Source organism: Nuphar pumila, chromosome 3 (assembly GCF_984573655.1).
Source record: "Nuphar pumila chromosome 3, dmNupPumi1.hap1.1, whole genome shotgun sequence".
NCBI lineage: Eukaryota > Viridiplantae > Streptophyta > Magnoliopsida > Nymphaeales > Nymphaeaceae > Nuphar > Nuphar pumila.
Genome location: NC_143251.1, coordinates 32,836,074 through 32,854,087, shown reverse-complemented (window position 1 = coordinate 32,854,087; position 18,014 = coordinate 32,836,074). Strand labels below are relative to the sequence as shown.

The following is an 18,014-nucleotide window of genomic DNA, read 5'->3' as shown; positions in this document are numbered from 1 at the left end:
GGGAATGCTTCAATATCTTACTTTTACCAGGCCCGATATTACATATTCAGTCAATCAAGTTTCTCAATTCATGCATGAGCCAAGGACGGGACACATGGATGCAGTAAAAAGGATACTGAGGTACTTGAAGAGTACTATTAGAGATGGACTTTTGTACACCAAAAGCAGATCCATGAATATTGCTCATGACATCATTGCTTATTCAGATGCAGACTGGACCAGAGATCCTGATGATCGAAAGTCAGTTTCAGGGTATGGCGTTTTCATTGGTGTCAATCTTGTTTCCTGGAGTAGTAGAAAACAGAAGGCAGTGGCTAGATCTAGCACAGAAGCAGAATACAGGGCAATGGCTGCTGCTACGGCAGAAGTAACATGGACTAGACATTTGTTAACAGAGCTAAAAGAGTCGATTGCTAGTTGTTCTCTCTTTTGTGATAACCAAAGTGCTATCCAAATATCTCTTAATCTCATTCATCACTGCAAGACCAAGCACATTGAGATTGATCAGCATTTTATCAGGCAGAAGATTGAAGAAAAAGAGATTGAGCCCCATTATATTAGAACAGAAGACCAAGTGGCTGATTTGTTCACTAAAGGACTCACAAAGTGCCGTTTTTGGTTTCTAAAGAGCAAGTTCTCCATGATCCAAAATCATGCACAACTTGAGGGAGACTATTAGACAGTGTAGTGTACGTGTTTTGTATTTATAGTCTGGACCCGGATCCAAACTACTTGTATGTACCATGTCCAACATAATGGCATACTTGTAAATAACCCCAACTTATCAGGGTTATTGTGAATGCTATGCATTAGGGATTTTGCCTATATATTAATGAAATAGGTCATAGTTTCTAATTATGAGAAACTGTGACTCATTGTAGCCTCTCTCTCTTCCTTCTCTTAATTCTCGTTCGCAAGTTCTGGAGAAAACTCACACAATTCTGGCTTTTTTCATCCACATTGAGACTTTCTTTTGGAATGAGATTATTAGAAACAAGTTTCTCAATAAAATGACTCCCACAATGTCCTAATCGACTATGCCATAAGAAAGGCTTATTACATTCAGTAATACTAAAAACATTTGTTGAAGGGAAGGAACACGACTCTAATGAAGACTTCGAATCCAGATGAATAGGGCAAACGGGATGACATGGAGCTTCTTCAAAGACATACATATTGCCTCGTCTTTTTCCTTCAGCGAATGTTTCCCTCGTGCGAAGGTCCTTGACCTGCACAGAGAAGGGAGTGAATTCGACTGAAGCATGATTATCATCAACAAGCTTGGAAACAGAGACTATTTTTCTTGATATTTAGAGCATGAAGTACATCAGTAAGTTCAAGAGTAGAATGTGACATGGGAATGACAGATTTTCCAACATGGGAAACAGGATGATAGGATCCATCTCCAGTGACAATGTTACTTTTGCCAAAATAAGGGATAAGTTTAGAAAGTTTACCTGCATCACCAGTCACGTGAGTTGCTGCTCCTGAGTCGACGAACCATGTGCCTTGATCGTTCTATTTTAATTTCAATTCTGAGAGGGCAGATATTAACATATCTCTAATCTCTCCATTGTCACTGATATTAGTGGGCTTTGCTTTCTGTTCTGTCTGTGGAGCCTTTCCTTTATTTTCAGGGTTGTGCCAACAATTCGCCTTGATATGCCCCCTTTTGTTGCAGAGGAAGCAAGTGGGGATTGGCCTTTGTCCCTGAGTATGAGTCAAGATATTTGGAGTGGGAAGCAATCCACGTTCTCCGTGTCCATTTCGCCCTTGTCCTCCTCGCCCTCGTCCTCGACCATAAGTCACTCATGTGGTAAAGACTTCTTGGGAATTTGTATGAGCATGTATTTCTTGAGAAAATCCCTTCATAGTCATTTCATACTGAATCAGTTTAGCTCTCAACTCATCAAAAGTAGGAAAGGCAAGCAGACATAATAGTGAAGTGACGATCATATTATAGTCAGGTCTCAATCCACTCAGAGTTTGCTGCACCATATCACTGTCACTCACGGCATATCCTATAACTGCAAGTTGGTCTGTGATAGTCTTCATCTTGTTGAGATATTCCATGATGGTCATGGAATCTTTTCTCAATAGCTGAAATTCCCTCTTGAGAAAAACCATCCTCGCCTGTGAAACTTGTGAATACGTCTAAACCAATTTCTCCCAAAGTTGCAGGGTTGTACAATTGTCGGAGATCACAACAAGAACCTCTTGAGACAAGGTAGAAGTGATGTATGCAACTACTGATTGATCTTTCCTTTCCCAGTTGAGATATTCTGCATTTTTGACATACACAATTGAACTTGCCCCTTTATCATCTTTCTCTTCTCTCATAACAAATTCTAAGGGAACTGGAGTGGTTCCATTAAGGTGACCTAAGAGACCTTGGCTCCTTATAAAAGGTATGATTTATCCCTTTCATATGTATTGAATGATGCTTGTATCGTTCTTCTTCCTCTACCTCCTGCATTTACATTTCTTTTCTTTTTAGCATTTTCTTGGTAGCTTAAAAATAGTACACTAATTGCACATGAATCACTCATTGTCTTCCTCTTCTCATATTCATCTTGTATTTTATTGTATTGTCTTCGCATTGCCTCATCAACACTTTTGCATCCTGAAATGCCATGTATTGATATCTTCAACAAATGAGCTTTAACTCTTATATAAGACCCAACACAATCTCTCTCACAATACTTGCATCGAAATCTCTTGTTTTCACCACCTCCTTCAGCTTTTTCAAGCTTATCCACATATACCCATAGTGGCCCCCATCATCACATGCACCTAACGAATTTGAATCAACACTCCCACTACCACTACCAGCAACACTAGCAGCAGAACTTAATATGGGGACGAGAATGACGCAAGTCTGTTCCATTTATCCATCATTTTTGTCCTTAAAACAAAAAACTTATTATATTAAAATAAAATTCATAGAGGAAAACAGAAACAATAATCATCGATGAAAATACAGAACTCATAAATAACAAAATCAAAAAAATGGCATACTTACGAATATTCAAGAGAGAGATTATTCAGGCTAATTTAAAATGGCATAGATTAGCTTTTTAACTTGCAAGGCCTTCTAATGACATCACTTGTGGTAGAATATGGCATCACTCATCAACACTAGCTTCTTAATTTAAAAATCATCTAGAACCATCCTTAAACTAAAGCAGAATGACTCATTTGGAAAGGGGTTTCCAAACTTTAACTTGCAAGGCCTCTCGAAGACATCACCAGCAATAGAATATTTTGAGCATTGAACAACGTGTCCCAGAGCCAAATTAGAGCTCTGCTACCATCTTGTAATGTTTGTTATTAACATGTTGCTACATTTTTAAGGCATTAAGGTGAGAATAGTGAAAATAGCAAGAAAATACCCTTGTAAAATACAACAGAAAATATACAAATAAGAGGTCAAAAGACAAATTTGCTTTTGTTCGAAAATGTTCGTGTCTAGCATATTTATTATTCTATTTCCAACAACAACCAGCCATGCAAATCAAAATTATTGCAGGAAAAGAAAAAACATAAGACCAAAGAAAAAACAACAACCAGCCACGCAAATACTTTAGCCAAAAGGGTGTTTGTGAGGGTGTGCGGCCAAAAGGGTGCTTGTGAGAGTGTGTGGCCAAAAGGGTGCTTGTGAGGGTACTAAAATGAGGCACCATGGCTCACAGTCACAGATGTAAGGCAGGGTGGTCGCCACCCCGAAACACTAATTCCCACGAGAAAAAGACTATTCAAGCAAAACCCCCAAATCCACCATTCAAGAATTCCTAGGAGAACGAAAACCACCCCTCTAAAAACCCTAACCCAAGATCATAAAATAGATCAAACCAGAAAGATCCTCCAAAAAACTCTAACCCCGAGAGAGCAAACGAGGAAAAAAAAAACAAATCTGGAAAAGAGGAAGAAATAAGGAAGGAGAGGGAGAAATGGGAGCATGGTCGAGCACCCTTGGATTTGTAGAAGCGAAGAATTGGTGGAAGTCTCTATGCGGAAATTAGAGTTTATTTTTTATGCCATTTTTCCCCTTTCTCTCTACTTCTTCGCTAGTGATGATTGGTTCAGATTACAGAGAGAAAGAGAGAGAGCATTGATACGCGGTGAAGCAGTTAGAAGCTCACAGAGAGAATGAAGGAGACATACCTCGCCATGTCGGAGTCGCCGTGCCGCTGGATTGGAGACGGAGAAGAGGAGGCGTCGGGGTCGAGAGGGGGGGGGGGATTTGTTTGCCCTAATCCCCCCTTCAAACACATTTCATCAAAAAAAATTTTTAAGTCTAAAATTGGACAATTAAGACCCTAGGTGCGTTGACCGTACCTAGTGTCGGTTTGACCGCACGGGGTGCCGCACCCGCATCGCGTCGCGTCGACGTGGGTGCGGCACCTGGCTGGCTGATTCCCTATGACATAGGAGAATACATATCTTGAAGATATTTTCAAGCATCACTAGCAAATTCAAACTTTGCTAAGCTAGAGCATTTTTTATTTCATCACTATTAATAAGTCATCCCATGATTTTGGAATGACTCATCCTCCACTTTGTTCATCTCTTTTCATAGTCGGCAATGGCTTTATTTATCTCTTCTCTTTTAAGTGCAATTTCTTTGCCATTTTCACTTTTGGTGAGCGTAAGCTTTGATTCTTTCTCGGATCCATCTACCAAACCTCATAGACCCTTTTCCCAAATCTTGTGTTTTACTATGGATGCCCACGTCACATAGTTTGTGTCATTAAGTCTCACGGGTATGGTGATAACCACTTCTCGTTCATCCTTCATAGATATAAGAAGAGAAAGAAAGAGAAAGATAGAGAGATAGAGAGAAAGAAGGAAAATATGAAAGCAAAAAACTTTTGGGCACCACAAGTCCATGATGATATGATCCACGATCTCACGTCCACACGAGCAAGCTTTACCACGAACAAGGTTGCAATGGCTCTTATATCATGTAATGAAACAAAGTGCTCTCCACACACCTTAAACAAAAGGCCAATACAAAGCCCACGTAAGGGGCAAAAACATAAGAGCCACTTAGGGGCTTAGAGGAACACACATCACTAAAAAATATAATCTTTATTTCATTCACAATGCACACAAAATGCATAGCTTTACAAGGAGTCTAAGCTCCATATTTATAGGCAAAAAGAGGAGTGAAAGGCTCCCCAAAATCTAGTTGTTGGGGCTCCCCAATGGCTAGAAATCTAATCATTGGGAGCTCCAACAGCTATATTAATGTTATATTGTCAAGGACAGAAATGCCCTTCACAATATAACATATTACAATATTAAATAAAAACAGCCCCTATTGAGCAACACCTATTACAGAAAATTACATTGGTCAAAAGACCAAAATACCGCTGGAGGGTAATACATATTACAATCATGTCACACACACACACACACACACATATATATATATATATATATATATATATGTGTGTGTGTGTGTGTGTGCTTATACAACCCATATTCTAACAAATCTCTCTCGATATGTATTGTGTTTCTTTCATAAGTCATGGGCATTTAGATCTTTGTTCCCTAGGCATTTGAATATATGGACATGATGTATTTTTTACCAAGAATAACAAAAATCAGCATCAATATTGGTTTCTCGATATCAAAGGATTCCTAGGTCTCCTCATCTTGATCAAGGTTTTGTTCCTCCAGCAAAACTCCAATCTGCTCCATCTTCTGTCTCTAGGCTTGCACATTGACCATCTAATGTCATCATCATCATTCTCTACTACATGAAGTCAGTTTCTTGAGTACTATTTTAACATTTCTTCCTAGCTAACCTGAATCACCCCACAAACTTTCATATCTCTCTTCATAGTCTTCTACTAAATCTTCGTCAGTCTCCCTCTTCCTAATTCCTATTTTGGATCTTGGTAACCTTTCTCACCAATATTGTGACAGGTTCTTATAGCGTTAACTAAACCCTGCCATGAATGGGGCTTTTCCCAGTCACAAGGCTGGATAAAGGAAGAGAGCTGCTGGAAGGTGGCAACCCGGCCATAAAACATGTCAGTAACTTATGAAAATGAATCTTGAGAGTTCATTGACTGACATCATAGTTTGATTAAAACATAACAAATAGTCTAAATACAGATAATCTCCTATTGGAGTCATCTACACCCCCATAATTAGCTTGAATCATTTCCATAACCACATCTCAACAATTACTGCATCATTTTTTTTTTTAAATCTTACCTATAGTCATATAGTTGATAGTCAATTTTCTAATGAAAATTTATAGAGTTTTGATCTTTCCCCATGTTGGGAAGGTTGAAAGAGAACTTCTAATGACTTTCTTATCCTTTTGTGATTAATAAATTTAGGTATCAACACGCACCAACCACTATTCACATAGCAGCAGTCATGTGCATTGTCAGATATCTGAAGGAGACTGACAAAAGGGCTTTTCTTACCATCTTATTCATCTTCTACTTTAATTGCTTATACTCACTCTGATTGGGGTAGTAATCCTAATGATCGTATTTCTACCATAGGATATTGTATTTTCTTGGTGATTCGTTGATATCATGAAGATGTAAGAAACAACATAAGGTATCGTTGTCTTCCACTGAAAGTGAATATAGGGCAATGGTGACTACTACCACTAAATTTGTATGGATGAGAAGTCTAGTTAAAGACATGGGAGTCATCATCTCCACTCCTTCGAAGATGTGTTGCAACAACAAAAGCATGATTTACATTGCCAACAACCACACCTTCCATAAATGGTCAAAGTACATTGAGATGAATTATCGTTACGTTCGTGACGAATTTCTGAAGGGCACTATTGAACTTTCGTATGTTACGTCAGAATATCAACTTGCAGACTTCTTCACCAAAGCATTGTTGTCTCCCCGTTTCTCCTTCCTTCTAGGCAAACTTTTGGTGATCTCACTGTCGGATTGAGAGGGAGTGTTAATATATATATATATATATATATATATATATATATATATATATATATATATATATATATATATATATATATATTAACTTTATTATGTATGTACATATATATACATATTTATATGTATATATCATAGTCACATGTATCGTTAAAGGTATTTTCTTAGTGAGGGTATTTCTAAGAGAGATTTTCAAAAGTTGATAAATCTCAAAAAAATCTTAGGAGTTCAAAAATTGAAAAAAATATAAATAACAACAAAAAAGCTAAAAAAAATAATAAGTTTGCATTATTTGTCTTTCAAAAATATAAATAAATGTGTTTTAAAGGTTTTAAAATATAAAAAAACAAAAAATAGGAAATGCAAACTTAAAATAAAAATAAAAAAGAAAGAAATTTTCTCAAAAAATATTACAATATTATCATGATAATTCATTTATGATGATATTTTGAAAATATCATAATATTTTCAAAATATCAGTGATATCAGTGACAGTGGTGTATATATATATATATTATTGTTTATACATTATTGTAATATGTTATACTCATTAGGGGTATTTTGGTCATTTCAATCATTATAGTAGGTTGTACCCATTAGGGATACATTTGCCTTTTCTTTTCCTTCTTTTTTTATAAAGGGTTATTGGTCTCTTGACCAAATAGAGTTGTTGGGAGCATCACAACGGCTCTATTTAAGCCCCTCTCTTGTATACAAAGGGGATCTCTCATTTCTCTCATTGTATGCTTGTCTCAAGCATTTCAATACAAAATATTTTTTATATTTTGTGTGTTCTCTCCAGAGTTACTGGAAGCTTCTTAGATAGATGAGAAGCCCGCTTCTCGAAAACTCGCTTCAGAAGCGCGATACTCCTCGCTTCTGAAACTTGATGAAAATCTAGATTTCCCCATGCTTCTTGTATGCTTTCCACACGCTTCATTTATTCCTCTTATATGTTCTCTTACTCAACTTTTCATGTTTTTCATATGTTTTCTCTCTCTTCTCACTCACTTCCATGTGCTTTCTTTAAATTGGTATTCATCATTTTAAGATTTTGTTAAAAATTTAATTCTTACACTAAAAAATTATGAAATTTTATATTAGTCACTTTTATTTTAGTTTTTATTTGTGTTTCATTTTGATTCCCATTCAATATATATATATATATATATTTATTTATTTATTTATTTATTTATCGCTTCCTATACATTTAAAAATGCATCGCTTCTCGCTTTCGCTTCCGCTTCTCGTATCGTTTCCTGCTTCTGCTTCCTAGTTTGGCAACCTTGGTTCTCGCTCTCTCTAATACTCTTCGTGAGTTGTTTGTGCTAACCCTTGTGGCTTGTTGTATTTTTTCCATTAGAGGCTTTGTGTTTGTGCATTCTTTATAGCCCTTAGTGGCATTGTATTCATGCACATTTGGTTTCATTTCACTTGCACAGGAAGAAAAGAAGAGAATAGAGGAATAAGACTGATCTTCATAATCATGTTTCCCAATGTGGGAACATGTGATGCTCTTTCCAATATATATCAAACAATGATGATAAATTACAAAAGTGACCCCATACATAATACATGATTTACATAACTGTCAGGGGTAATAAAGGAACACAAAATATTAATAAAAAATGTAGCAGCACATTTGAAAATGTCACGGTAATGGATCCGGGTCTGAATCACATTGGATCTGAATCAATCCAGACCCAAGTGACATCCCAATCACGTCTCAATAATGATGATCGTTGTTATTCTAGAGAATGGATATTGCAAAATAATATGTTCTAATCACTGTATACCTTTGTTAGGAGCCACACTTTGAGAGTTTAAATTTGTTCTTTGAAGAGATAAATATGCCTTCTATATACTCGCATCATTTACCTTGCTAACTTTAGTAATAAATCAACCATTATATGCATATAAATAGTCCCAAATGCACAAAGAAGCCACATAAAACATAAAAACCCAAATCAAAAAGAAAAACAAACAGCAAACATTTAAACTGAAATTTTCAATTTGAGCAAACACAAAACCCCTCGTATTAATCCCAATATCTAATATTTAGATAACCATGTAAATAACCTTTAAAGAAACACAATAAATGCTTTAAAGCAGTTAAAGACTAGAAAGCCCCAAAAACCAGTTTGTGATTGCAGGTATAAAGTAGTCAACGCCAGACATGAGAGAGTAAGAGACTGTAAGTAAAGGAAGCACATCTCCAAAGGGAAAATAAATCAAACTTTACTAGTAGAAAATTAAAATTTTACAATAACAGCAATTTTAGGGTGATGATGTTGCTCTGTGTTAAAATTGAATTCATTGACAATAAATGAGATGCTAAAAGGTCATATACATAACACGTAATGAATGTGTGACACAAAGGAGAGAAATAACCTTGACATACATGACATGATAAAAATAATAACACAAGAATATACATGACACATTGTACACTACCAGAGAATGTACCAGATGAGAAAATACACTGCTGAAAGATGCAAAGATTAATATATTGCATAAAAAGAAACTGACATGGAAGAGATGCAGAAAACCTTGAACTTGTAGTTGATGCCAAAGGTGCTCGCTGGCCTTGCAATGTGACCACCTCAAAGCCCACTCTTTCAGTGCCTTGCCTAATTTCACCTGTTTAGCAAGAAAATTTTATCACCTAAAACTTCGCATCAAGAATAAGTTTTTCATCAGAAAAGATCACGTTACTCATTGGCCTACCATAAAGCAAAGCCAAGAAGTTCATTTCATGTTGGTTAAGATAATATTCATGCATATCACATTCTCACATAAGTTTGAATTACTTAATAAAGGTTATTGACACGAGGTTTCATTTCTTAACTGATAAAATATGCTAACCTTCTTGATTGAATTTTCTGAGATTCAGTGCTTCAAATATTTAATTGCTATTGATATGTTGACCAACATGATTGTGGATGTTATTATCCCTGTGCAGTTGCCTTTCTTGCTATGTAGCGCATGCATGTATGTCACTGTTGTCATGTGATATAAAACAGCTTTTGTGTAATGAATTAGATTTGAATAAATGAAATCAATAATTCACAGCTCTCAAATATGTTTTTTTCTTATTATATTCTTTCTCCTCACTTCTTTTGCTCTCTCTCTCCCCCTGATGCAAAGCAGGACCAAGCTGGGCCTATACAGCATGACCCGGTCGTGGCCAGGGATCTCGGCACCAATGGGATGGATGATCGGACCCAGGTGATGGATCCAACCTCGAGCACGGAACCTCGACTCAGGGACGTGACCCTACGTACCTATTCCAGACGAGCGAAGGTCTGAAGCGTGCACGTTGCCAGCATTCCAACACATGGGTGACCCAACGTCAGCAGCTTCGATTTGATCTTGGGTCCAGGGACTGGACCCAAGATCAAAATCCATTGTGCAGTCTATAAAATACCCAACCTTAGGGTGACATGGACTGGAGAAGATTGATGATTTGTTTTTTTATTGTTTCTCTCTTTCTGTCAGCATTTGTTTTCCACTGCAGCCGTTATTTCCATTTTCCAAAATTTTCTTTATTCTTCATTGTAATTCATTACTTTTCAATAAATTTATTAAGGCAGATCTATTGTTCAGATCACCTCTTTCTCACGTTTTCTGTTCGGTATTATTTACTTCTGCACGGTGGACGTGCGTTGTGGGAAGCGCACCTAACGTCAGCATCCAGGTGTGTCGCGACCTCGATCTCCCGCTGCATCAAAGTGGTATCAGAGCACAACCCCTCCTCCTTGGTCGACGGTATGGCGCAAGAAGCGAGGGATGATCCTGCGAGCGGGAAGGAACGAGAGGGATTGGACACCGGCAACGAGGATCCCATGATGTGGATGATCGGCATGATGACGAAGATCTAGGAAAATATGCTACGTGTAAGTAAGGCCGTAGCCAGAATGTCAAAACGCTTGGATGGAATAGAAGGCCGGATCGTGGCCCTCGAATCGTCGGTGGAGACGCACGCAACGACCATGCTGAAAACGAGTGTTGGATTGGGCAATGATGTTGCAGGCCCCGCGGGTGCGATGGCGCTCGAACAAGTCCAACCGAACCCCCGCCAACCTGTTGTGCAACCGGATGGCACCGAGGCAGGCCTGCACAGGGATGTCGGCCGCGTAACACTCCAGCAGATGGTACTATCATACCTGACCCAATCCATTATCTCATCCCCAATCCAGAACCCTGTCCCATATCCAACCCACTACTTCCACCATACCCCAACTTCCAACCCAAATACATATTACCCCATTCCCACCAACCCAGAAACGGTTCACCGACCAGTCCTCCCACCTACTATACCGGTGCCTCAACGCCGACAGTAGATGGCTCCCACCCAAGGGCGGGCCAGACCGAGGCAGTTTTAGGCAGCAACCATGCAGATTCAGCAGGGACCGGCACGACCTGAACGCCGACCACATGTCACTGGAGTTCATCAGCACCAACGTCCAGGCGAGCAGTACTGTGACGAGGATGACGATGTCGTGATGGATGACGACGCCTTCTGGAATGAGTACCCTGCAAGAATGGTGGAACCTCGTCAACAGAGAGCACCAAAGCACACCTCCACCTACGGGGTGAAGCTGGACCATCCAGAGTTCGCGGGACGATTCGACGTTGAGCAGTTCTTCGACCGGACCTATGTCGTGCAGTTTTTCTTCGACTACCACTCTGTTGCTAAGCATTGTCGTGTCTCTCTAGCATCCACTCGATTGAGGGGCCTAGCGCAGACATGGTGGGTTGAGCTACAAAGGTCGAGGGAACGACAGGGGCAAGAGCGTGTGCAGACATGGGAAGAGATGCAGAGATTGATGCAGACCAAGTTTGTGCCATCAGACCACGCTGAGAGAGCCTACAAGGAGTACTGGACCCTGCGTCAAGGCACCCGTACTGTGACGGAATACACTGCTGAATTCTATTGTTTATCCATGTGAGTGCAAATCGATGAGACCGCCCGTCAGCAGGTCACGAGGTATATTTCTGGTCTTTGTTCTGTTATTTCTAATGATTTTAGTTGCGTCACAGTTGAGTCATTAGATCAGGCCAGCAGTTATGTCATGAATGTGGAGAAAAAGTTGAAAAGGAGGCAGGAATATAGAGTCTCCCGAAGTGACCCATCTAGTCGACCTAAGTCGAGTTTCCCAACCAGGGGAGCGAGTTCCCCAAGGAAGGAAGACTCAAAGTTCACCCCAATAGTAGATCCTAGCAAGCCTGACCAGTCTGGACCAGCATACCATACCAAATCCAAGTCCAAGCCTAGTGAGTCTACCATCCGTAGTTTTAGGTGTCAAGAGTTAGGACACGTGGCCTCCAAGTGCCCCACCATGAATAAGAACGCCCATTTCATAGAAGGTATCATTGAGTCAACGTCAGATAGTGAGGGTGAGTCGTCGATTGAGGAAGAGCTTGAAGTGGAAGTCGTAGAGTTTAATGGTAACGTCGAGAATTTATTGTCTATTCGTCATGTTCTAACCGCACCCCGAGAATCGTGCCCCGCAAAATTGTTGTGAAATAACATCTTTAGAACCAGGTGCAATTGTGAGGGCCATGCGTGTAATGTTATCATCAACCCTGGAGCTTGTGAAAACATGGTTTCTGAAAGCGTTGTATCCACCCTGAATATGAAAACGGAAAAACTGGCTCAACCATACAAAATGGCGTGGTTCAAAAGGAAAAATGAAGTTCTCATTACCCAGCGTTGTCTAGTTAGATTCTCTATGGGGTAGCATTACCACGATGAGGTGTGGTGTGATGTAGCCCCTTTGAGCGCATGTCATAGCCCTGAGCCAGGGTTCCATGGCGACCGAAAATCAGAGGGACCCCAGTCGCTCGAGTTAGGGCTTCCCTGTAACCCACTTCAACATGCTCGACACTCTCAATACCCAAGAGAAAAGCACAGAGGTCCTACCTTGACCGGCGTAAGAAACCAAAGGAGGTGGCCGTTGTCGCAAGAACCGGATCGCCGGCGCCGACGGCTTGCTGTTGCGCAGGGAGGTGTGAAACAATGAGGGAGATGAGAGCAGGAAATGAGAGGAAGAGGAGTCCAGGATCCCTCTTTAGTAGAAGGGTGGCCTCCCGAAAATGGAGGAGGGCGTTACTCTCACCCCCGGCGGCTGCTCTCCGGCCCACCCCCTCCCATGCGATATCAGTTAGGGTTCACACTGAACCCTAACTTTACTTTTTTTTTGTTTTATCGGGCAACCCATATCGGGTTGCCTTTTTCTTCTTCTTCTTTTTTCATTACGCTGGGTGCGGGCCTGGGTCCAAATCCGAGACCCGGGATCCAACCGCGTGTTGGATCTATGTCCCTCAAGCGATGTGGATCCGTGACAACTTTACGGAGTGGATCCGAAGGTCGGATCCAAATAGATCCAATTATGGATCCACGTGATATGTTTATATATACATATATATATACTATTATACATATATATATGGTTCCTTTATGGATCCTTATTCGACTTATCTGGATCCGTTCGTGGATCTGGATCTCTTTCTTAGACGGTAAAGTATTATATTCTTAATACATTTGGTTTATTCTTCAATACGATTTTGTGGGTCTTTCATAGGTTAATATGGATTCGTTTACGTTAACCAAAAATTGACATAACTTAATATGGATCCAGGATCCATGGTGCTTCGTAAATCCTTTTAATAAATTTGGATCCAGAAATCTGAAGTTTTAATCATATGATTTGGAACTATGGATCCAAATGAATTATTATGGATCCAACTAAATATACATTGGTCCTTACGGTTTCCATACAAGGATCCAGATTAATATTGAAGTTCCGATGTCGAAGATCCAAATGCAATGTTATGGATCCGAACATCGCCTAGGCTATACCAATCCCACTAAAGTGTTGTAGACCCAATATAGAAATTTTATCATTAAAAATTTGATTTAAACTTCGAGGATCCAATCCATTTGACCAACATGTATCATTAAATATTCAATTTAAGGTTCGTGGTCCGATATCTAAGATCCGAATGGAATATCGGAGTTCTAAATAGGATATTAGGGTTCCAACATTGAAGATCCAAATAGGTTATCCAAGATCAAATCACAAATAAACAATTAAAACAATAAAAAAAATAACCTTGAAACAGCTTAACGATTTAAATCTCAAGTTTATTTGTTTGATAAAATTCACGGGTATTACAGCAGCAGAGAGAGGGAAGAAGATGGCCGACAGCGGCGGCGGCGGAGGGAGGTCGCAGGTGGCAGCAACGGCGGCGATGGAGGGAGGTCGCAGGTGGCAGCAGCGGCGACGGTGGGAGAAAGGAAGAGAGAACGAGAGAGCGGGAGAGGGGAATCGGGAGAGAGACGATGAGGGGGGGGGGGGTCGTGTTTGAAACCCCCTACCTCGCTGTCTATAGAAGACCCAAGGAAGGCGGTGCCTCAATTGGGTCTGGGTCGGGTCCAGATCTGACCCGAATCCAAGCTAAAAAAAAATCGTTTATTACAAGGATAGTCAATGAGATTTTGACCAACCCTTACACAATTATATCTAAGGCGATATATCGATTCATGTAGTGAAAAATGCATGACTTTTATCGTGTGAAATCTCGAACTACGTAGAATTTATGTATGTTGAGGTTTAGTTGCTTCGTATTATGAAATGTGCATGTTCACGTATGCATGCATAGAACTCATGTTTTGTTTACGCATGCCTCGAGGTTCAATTTACGAAATGCAATGTTCTTTGTGGCGATGATATGATGCGTAGGATAATATGCTTCTGTATGATATGATTTAAATGCCAAGTGAAATAAAATTATGAATGCATGCGATAAATGTTTAAGTTCAATAGTGAACTTTGGTTCATGAAGCCTTATTGGTTAAATATGTGATTTTATAATTTTAATGTCATATGAAGTGATGTATGAGTCGTGAGTTTATAGTTAATGTAGTTGAGGTTCGTAGGAAAGGTGATAGGATTTTACTTATTAAATTAGTATTAGGTACGGATATTATTAATATTATTAGTGTTTATGCACCTCAAGTAGGTTTAGACGATTTCATTAAGCGTCAATTTTGGGAAGATTTAGACGTAGTACAAGGGATATTTTATGGAGAAAGACTTTTCATCGGCGGTGACCTTAATGGGCATGTAGGCATTAGTAGGGATGAATTTGAGAGTATCCATGGAGGCTATGGCATAGGAGAAAGAAACGAAAGTGGAAAAAGAATTTTAGATTTTGGTTTGTCCTATAAAATGATCTTAGCAAACACTTGGTTTAGGAAGAGGGAGTCTCACCTAGTAACATTTAAAAGTGGGGTTAATACGAGTCAGATAGATTTTTTCTTACTTAGAAAGAGAGATAGGGGTTGTTGCATCGATTGTAAGGTTATACCGGGAGAAAGTGTAGCTACACAACATAAAGTCTTAATTTTAGATCTTAGAATTAGACAATGCCGCAAAATGGATAGACATAGGATAGATCCTAGAATTAAGTGGTGGGCACTGAAAGGAGCTAAACAAGGAATGTTTGTAGAACGGGTAGTTAAGGAAGTTGATTGGTGTCTCGAGGAGGATTCAGAATCAATGTGGAATAAGATAGCGGGTGGCATGAGAAAGGTGGCTAAGGAGGTATTGGGTGAGTCTAAAGGCGGTGCACCGCTAGGTAAGGATACATCGTGGTGGAACGAGGATGTCAAATTAGCTATTATGGTTAAAAGAGAGTGTTATAGGAATCTAAGTAAGAGTCGTGATAATGAGAATTTGGAGAAGTATATGATAGCAAAGAAGGAAGCTAAAAAAGTAGTTCGGAACGCGAGGAATAAGGTATATAAGGAGGTTTATGACAAGTTGGATACCAAAGAAGGCGAGAAGGATATTTATAGGCTTGCAAAGATTAGAGATAGGAAATCGAGGGATCTGGGTATGGTTAGATGTATCAAAGATGAAACGCAAAGGGTTTTAGTCAAAGATGAGGAGATTAAAGAGAGATGGAAAGATTATTTTGATAAGCTATTTAATAAAAGTCATGCTCAGGATCTGAGAGACTTCTCCATTCCTTTTTATGAGAAGAATCGTGACTTTATGTGCAAGATTCAAAAGAAAGAAATTGCAGCGGCTTTGAAGAAAATGAAAGCAAGAAGGGCAGTTGGCCCATATGGTATTCCTATCGAGGCTTGGAAATGCTTGGGAGAGAAAGGTTTAGAATGGTTGACAAATCTTTTTAACAAGATTTGGCGGACAAATAAGATGCCTAATGAGTGGAGGAAGAGTACTTTGGTGCCTCTATATAAGAATAAGGGTGATATACAAGATTGCACAAACTATCGTGGTATAAAACGCATGAGTCATACTATAAAACTTTGGGAGAGGATGATTGAGTCTAGGTTGAGGAAGGTTGTCATGATATCGAAGAATCAATTTGGTTTTATGCCTGGAAGATCAACTATGGAAGTTATACATCTTCTTAGACAACTTATTGAGAGAAATAGAGAGAGGAACAAAGATTTGTATATGGTTTTTATAGATTTGGAGAAGGCATACGATAGAGTACCTAGGGACGTTCTCTGGTGGACAATGATGAAGAAAGGTGTTTCTCTCAAGTACATTAGTATAATTAAAGATATGTATGAAGGAGTAGTAACCAATGTCCGCACTTGTGGAGGGGTGACAACCAATTTTCCTATAACGGTTGGGTTACATCAAGGATCTGCTTTAAGCCCTTTCCTATTTGCTATAGTGATGGATGAGCTTACGAGACCAATTCAAGAAAATGTGTCATGGTGTATGTTGTTTGTTGATGATATTGTTTTAATTAATGAGTCTAGAGCTGGGGTTAATGCTAAGTTAGAATTATGGAGACAGACATTGGAAGCAAGAGGTTTTAAGTTGAGTAAGAGTAAGACAGAATACGTGGAATGTCGATTTAGTAAGCAACGAAGTAGTGATGGGAGTGTAGTGAAGCTTGGTGAGCAAGAAATACCGGTGGATGATTATTTCAAATATTTGGGATCTATCATTCAAAAGTATGGAGAAATTGATGGAGATGTAAATCATAGGATAAAAGATGGGTGGATGAAATGGAAGAGTGCAACTGGAGTGTTGTGCGATCGTAGAATGCCATTGCGGTTGAAGGGAAAGTTTTATAGGATGACTATTAGGCCCACTTTACTATATGGTACGGAATGTTGGGCTGCCAAGAGACATCATATTCAAAAAATGAGTGTAGCTGAGATGCGTATGTTGAGATGGATGTGTGAAAATACAATAAAAGATAAGATTCGGAACAAGGAGATACGTAAGAAGATAGGCGTTGCACCCATTGAAAATAAGATGAGAGAGAATCGTTTACGGTGGTTTAGACATATTCGACGAAAGCCTAATGATGCTCCAGTTAGAAGGATGGAGAAATGGGAAAATATATTAGTTAGAAGAGGTCGGGGTAGGCCTAGGAAGACATGGATGAAGGTGATAAGAAAGGATATGAATGCTTTGAACCTCACCGAGGACATGGCATTGGATAGAAATGATTGGAGGAGAAAGATTCATGTGGAAGACCCAGAATGATTTTCTTTTTTGGTTCATATCGCCGACCCCAATTGTTTTGGGATGAAGTCGTAGTTGTTGTTGTTGTTTGCTTGTTGTATGAAGTGATGTATGATGTGATACTTTGATTGTATCCATGCTTATGCCCGTATTGATGGCTATCGACCCTGGGAGTGGTTAATTATATTAATGCATGTATCACAATAGTTTTCACTGGATATGGTACCCGTTGAGGAACTGTTCCCAAAGGATTCTCTGTGAGGGTGTGCATGACCAGATCAAGTAAACCGGCTAGAGCGGTAAGTCTGTGTGAGGTGAATTGTACAAAAGCAGGTAGCCTGCGAAGAGGGTATATTTTTGTGAGGAAGTACATTGTCCAAGACCAGGTAGACCATCCGTCTAGGAAGGTAACTCCTTGTGAGGTTGTACATTTCCCAGACCAGGTGATCTGGTGTGGATTTTGTAAATCTTTATTATGAATAAATGAAATGTTATGATGAATTGTGATGATCTTCTGAGTTTATTAAGATAGCCAGTTATGAATCTATAG

The 18,014-nt window shown here is 39.4% G+C and overlaps 1 protein-coding gene across 3 annotated transcripts in view; it reads right to left on the bottom strand.

The window, feature by feature from the left end:
* Positions 1–18,014, bottom strand: part of LOC149842519 (uncharacterized) — a 41,036-nt gene that overhangs the window by 14,968 nt on the left and 8,054 nt on the right. For all 3 annotated transcript variants that reach the window (XM_089999249.1, XM_089999250.1, XM_089999251.1), the window contains exon 3: positions 9,488–9,578. In XM_089999249.1, the coding sequence (XP_089855375.1) occupies positions 9,488–9,578 (91 nt within the window). The remainder of the gene's footprint in view (positions 1–9,487; positions 9,579–18,014) is intronic.